General features: G+C 43.7%; 1 protein-coding gene across 2 annotated transcripts in view; it reads left to right on the top strand.

Moving 5' to 3' along the window:
• The first annotated feature begins 216 nt into the window (after nt 1-216).
• CENPF (centromere protein F) overlaps nt 217-6000 on the top strand; it is a 42590-nt gene continuing 36806 nt past the window's right edge. For both annotated transcript variants that reach the window (XM_084828801.1, XM_084828802.1), the window contains exons 1-3: nt 217-395; nt 4404-4601; nt 5098-5277. In XM_084828801.1, coding sequence (XP_084684927.1) covers nt 5116-5277 — 162 coding nt within the window. In that variant the 5' untranslated portion in view covers nt 217-395; nt 4404-4601; nt 5098-5115. The remainder of the gene's footprint in view (nt 396-4403; nt 4602-5097; nt 5278-6000) is intronic.

Below are 6000 nucleotides of genomic sequence, written 5' to 3'. Positions count from 1 at the left end.
GTAGGACTTTTCTGTCTAAACGTGCATACGAGGGCTCCGTCGGCTAGCCTTGCGACGAGGCTACAAAATCCGACCCGAGCTCCCGGGCACTGCTGCCTTGGCGGCTAAACAAAGCACCCACCGTCCGCCTCTTCCTTCTCCGTCCTCCTGGCCAATGAGGTTTGAAAAACGACCAAATTCGCCGCTCAGAGGCCAGGCGTCACCTACTCGGAGAATCCCTATTGGTTCAACTGAAGAACGCAAGGGAGACCTTGACTTTCGGAGCTGACCAATCGGCGTCCCGGGTTGGCCTCGGTTAACCGACTGCATGAGAGAGGTGGTGGCAGGTTTGAATCTTGGGCAGCCCTAAAAGCAAAACACAAAAGAGATCCGAAGTGTTGCAGCGGGAAAGGAAGGTAGGGAGTGGGTCTTCCTGAGGGCGGTGTGGCATTGACGCAGGGCAGCACAGATCTAATTGCACACACACATTCATATATATATATATATATATATATATATATATATATATCTCCCTACGTGTGTGCATATATATTGAATGAAATTTGTGTTCAGCATTTTAACACTGCAATTTTTGGCCTCAGGAAAAAAAAGTCAGTTTGAGTGCAGTAGGGCTTACTCCCAAGTAGTGCATAAGATTGCATAGGAATTCTCCGGTTGATTTCAATGGGCGGTAGTCCGTTGCAGCAAAAACAAAAAGGAAGTGAGTGTTGCTTTCAAGACAAACAGTGTGCAATCCTATACATGCTTACTCCAAAGTAAGCCCCATTGAGTTCACAGGACTTACTCCCAGGTAAGTGTGTATAGGATTGCAGTCTAGCTTTCATGGACTAGAGCAAGGTTGGGAAGCCCATCAGATATTGTTGGACTCCCATCAGCTCCCACTAGCGTGCAGCAGGTCAAGTCTGATATGTCTGTGTAAACCAACGTGTATGACGAGAACTGCTCAAAATAGCATGAATTGCTCTTTCCCACTGAGACCTATGGGGCCTAAGAATGTTTTGCTTTGACCAGATTGTGACTATTAAAACATAAAACACACTAATCCTATTTTTAAAAACTGTATATGTTGATTGAGAATTATAACTAAATTATAACTGTCATTATTTATGGCTCCTGTCTGGAGATAACTGGGGTGGGCCATAGGGGATAGGTTGGTCTATGTGTGAATGTGGGCAAGGAGTCTGAAAAACTATAATGGAGTCTGACTGGGTGGGATACATTCATTTACTCCTAATTTAATTGATTGATATAATTCTGCCACATTTGTTTATATAGTGCCATATATGGCACTTTACAAAGAACAGATATGACAGGTTCCTTTGTGGACTAGGGGTTCACCTATGCATGTTTAGAAAGAAAAGAAGTCCTACAACTCCCAGGATACCCCAGCCAGCATGACTCTCTGAGGCATGCTGGGAATTGTTGGACTTTTTTTCTGTCTAAACATGCATAGGATTGCACCCTAAATGAGACACATGGAAACAACAGAAAAGGGTAGAAATGGAGACATGGGTGAACAGTGGAAGAATGTGAGATCACTTCAATTACACATACTTTGGCTTGGTTACAATAAGGCAGAGTGAGACAGAAGGTAGATCCCCAGATATTTTGGACTTCAACTCCCAGAAGCCCCTGTCAACATGGCCAATGGTCAGGAATACTGGGAGTTGAAGTCCAAAACATCTGGTGATCTACTTTCTGCCCACCCCAGCAATAAGGCATAGGGACTAGGGAGATGATCCAAAAGTTGCCCAGAAAGCTTTGAGGAGGGACTTAAAGGAAATAAAGGAGGTGGGAGGTGGTTCCAGGCAGAAGGGGCAGCAAATAAAAATAGGCTGAGTCGTTTCAGGGAGCAGGAGACCTTTTGACAGCTGAAGGTGGTGGAGCTAGACAAGTGAAAGTTGCAGGAAGAAATGTGTTGGGATATACACTCAGAGAGATATGGAGCAACAAGGCATGGAAGGCATTGAAGTTAAGGGCAGGAAGGTTGTACAGCCTTCCCCAACCTGGTACCCTCCAGATATTTTGTACTACAACTCCCAGCATTCCTGACCATTGATGATGCTGGCTAGGAGAAGCTGAAGTCCCAAACATCTGGAGGGCACACCAGGTTGGGGGAGGCTGGTCAGGAAGCCAGTGAAGGGATGGATTTAAGGAGTGGAGTCACAAGGTCAGAACAACAAGAGAGGTGCCAAATACACCATACAGAATGTCTTAGTTGCAGTGCTAACTTAGCAGCAGTAGCTGCTCGTGACAGAGGATCCCTTTGATTTTTATCTTGATTTTTATCTTCTATATACACTTGGTTTCTGAGTAGAAGTGCCATGCACCTACTGTTGGGCCTTGCATTTCGTTGCCATTTCGGCCCCACTGTTTACAACACTTACTTGTTTGCTCAAGTGCGTGTGCGTAGCTGGGACACCATTTCATGCATCTGACAAAGTAGGCTTTAGTCCACAGAGGCTCATGCCACAATAAATGTATTGACTCTTTAGCCTAGTCTTCACTGAGGCGATACACCTGTGTCAGGACACTACGACTGTGTCCAGTTCTGGGCACTGCACTTTAAGAAGGATGCAGACAAGCTGGAGAGGGTTCAGAGGAGGGCAACAAAGATGATCAGGGGACTGGAAACAAAGCCCTATGAGGAGAGACTGAAAGAACTGGGCATGTTTAGCCTTGAGAAGAGAAGACTGATGGGTGATATGATAGCGCTCTTCAAGTACTTGAAAGGTTGTCACAGACAGGAGGGCCAGGATCTCTTCTCAATCATCCCAGAGTGCAGGATATGGAAAGCCAGATTCTGGCTGAACAGCAGCAAAAACTTCCTGACTGTTAGAGCAATACGACAGTGGAACCTATTCCCTAGGGAGGTGGTGGGCTCTCCCACACTGGAGGCGTTCAAGATGAGGCTGGACAGCCATCTGTTGGGGATGCTCTGACTTGGATTCCTGTATTGAGCAGGGGGTGGGACTCGATAGTCTTATAGGCCTCTTCCAACTCTACTATTCTATGATTCTGTGATTCTATGACTTCTGACTGCACGGGAGAGCTCACATAACTGAATGCTCCTCCATATGAAAGAATTCCATGCGCATCGTAAACTAACATGCCAGGAAGAAAACTAAATTGAAACCCTTTTATTATTTAAAAGATGTTTAACCCAGTTTTCAGGGTGTACTGCCCTCACAAGGCAGCTAACAATATTATAAAAAGGTTAACACACAAATTACAATTAAGGACACACACATATAGCAGCAACAGCAGCTAATGGTTTTTAAGCACCAACAAGCTGACTGGAATAAATGGGCCTTCAGGTGTTTTTTAAAAGCCAGCAGTGATTAGGCCATATGTATCTCCTTCAGGGGGGAGTTCCAAAGCTGTTGGGCACCACTGAGAAAGCCCTATCCATAGTACCTGCCATTCTAATGGCTCTTGCTGGTGGGCCAGAGAGTAGGGCCCCTGATGTGAATGCTTGGGCAGGCTCATACAGGTGTAGGTGATCCTTCAGATAATGTGTTCCCAAACCATTTAGGGATTTAAAGGCTAAAACCAGAACCTGGCCCTGCTAACAGGCAGCCAGTGCAAGCAAGACAAAGGGAAAAATATGATCCAAATGTTTAGCTCCCACAGTCGTTCTAGCTGCCACATTCTGTACCAGTTGCAGTTTCCACCTGAAATGTAGAACAGCCTTTCCCAACCTGGCACCCTCCAGATGTGTTGGACCACAGCTCCCATCATCCCCAGCCAGCACAGCCATTGGCCATGATGGCTGGGCTGATGGGGGTTGTAATCCAAGACATCTGAAGGATACCAGGTTGGGGAAGCCTGACATAGAATAAGCTTGGGGCTGGGGTGGGGTAGAGCTCCAAGAGTTTGAGAAATGTTGATTGAACCAGCCATTTTGCAAAATAGGCATAACACTTAAACTTAGGCCTATATTTTATTGCTTGTCCCATGATAACAATAACATGACCATAGATTTGGCTCTTTTGTTTTCCAGAAGCTGGACCTAAAGGTATCATAGTATTTTGTCTACAGTAAAAGATCTTTAATAAACAAACAAAATTAGTCTGAAACTAGTTGTTATGGAAATGGCTGATGCCAAAAGCATAAAGGGCAGCCAGTGAAGTGGATAGGAAGCAGGGAAACCTGTGTCAGCAGGTCACATGTTTAACTTAATTTCTCTCTTCGCTGAGGAGAGAAGTGCGGCTTCTGCTTTTGGTGGTAGCCATGGGATCTCCATGTTACAGAATTCAACCTAAGTTTTTCCATGATCTCAGCAATACTTAAGTAAGATTAACTAGCAGTTGTTGTTGTTTTTATAATGAAACATGAAATAATGGTCATCATTATCATTCTTCAAATAAAGGCACTAGATAGAATTATCATATTTTATGCAGATTCCAGATTGCCAGTCCAAATGGTGCTTTTCGGATGCAAAGAATAATACCTGAAGAGACGAAGAGGTGTCTTTGTGACCAAAGAGGATGGGACAAGGGGACCCTTGAAAAGATTGGTGTGGAACAGCCTTCCTCAACCTGGTACCCTCCAGATGTGTTGAACTACAATTCCCAAAACAGAAGAGAAAATATTCTCAGGTGCCTGAAAAAATGTTTTATTATGCCCAATGCATCTCTCTCTCTCTCTCTCTCTCTCTCTCTCTCTCTCTCTCTCTCTATCCCCCTCTCCATCCAGCCCAACACATCAGGAGGGCACCAGGTTGGACAAGGCTGGGATATAGGCTTGCAGCCTGAAACACAAAAACAATCCTTTATTTCAATGAAATAAGAATAATTTTAGACATTTAGGGTGCAATCCTACACATGTTTAGACAGAAAAAGTCCTACAACTCCCAGCATCCCCCAACCACTCATGCTAGCTGGGGAATGCTGGGGGTTGTAGGAGTTTTATTTATTATTTATTTTATTTATTTATTTATTACTCGCCCATCTGGCTGGTCACCCAGCCACTCTGTCTAAACATGCATTTTCTGTCTAAACATGCATAGGACTGCGCCTTTAAAGACCAATGTCTTTAAAACAACAACAAAACTTTTTTTTTAAAATTGCTTTGTGATGTCTCTTGTGTGTTAAGGGAGTAAAGTCTGCTGAGATGAGTTGGGCTGTGGAAGAGTGGAAAGAAGGCCTTTCCACACGAGTCCTTCATAAGATTCAAGAACTTGAAAGTCATCTTGAGAAGCTTAAAAAGGAACGACAGCAAAGGCAGTTTCAACTGGAATCTCTGGAGGCAGCCTTGCAAAAACAGAAGCAGAAGGTAGTATAACTATATTGATATAAATATAACGCCAGTTGAGGACACAATCTGATACTGTGGCTTAAAAAATTACAGTACATAATTTTAGAATCATAATGTTTTATTGCTTTGATTAAGAATGGACATACTAGAAACATGTGGGTTGCTGCTTCTAACAGCTGTTTACTATTAGATCCATTTAAGGACTAGTAGTTGTATATGTTGGGAATGGAAGAGCACAGTTGCCAGAACCATGAATGTCACATGTTATCCTTGGGGGTTACATAAAAAGGGCCAATTTTAAAAGGCAGGTTAAAAATCTTCTAAATGAATGAATGTATAATTCACACACAGAATAACACAGAGGTGGGCAGGCTTCAGACTTATGGGGGCAACACCTTGTACAACAGGATGTGCAAGCTGAATCAAACTATTGGTTTTGACAGTAGCACAAGAATAAAAAACAATTTCTGCAAGCGACAAAAGCTTTGCAATAGCAGAATGACAACATTGGATACAACCCTTAGTTACAGCTTTCAGGTGTGCACTTCAGTTAATATAAATTCCACGTGGCAAACATCGTGATTTTGTCACATCAGGGGACAGAGAAATGCAATTCCATGTCAAGTGTATCTTGACTCTTAGAGACTCTAGGCAGTTTCCCCCACAGCCTCGGGAGCGTGTGTTACCTCTGCAGTGGGCCTTAGGAATTAACTAGTGTACCCGTTCCAACCATGTGAATAG

The sequence above is a fragment of the Heloderma suspectum genome, chromosome 1 (genome assembly GCF_057233095.1).
Source record: "Heloderma suspectum isolate Gila_16-S chromosome 1, 16-S_ref, whole genome shotgun sequence".
Lineage (NCBI taxonomy): Eukaryota > Metazoa > Chordata > Lepidosauria > Squamata > Helodermatidae > Heloderma > Heloderma suspectum.
This window is presented reverse-complemented; position numbering and strand designations above follow the sequence as displayed.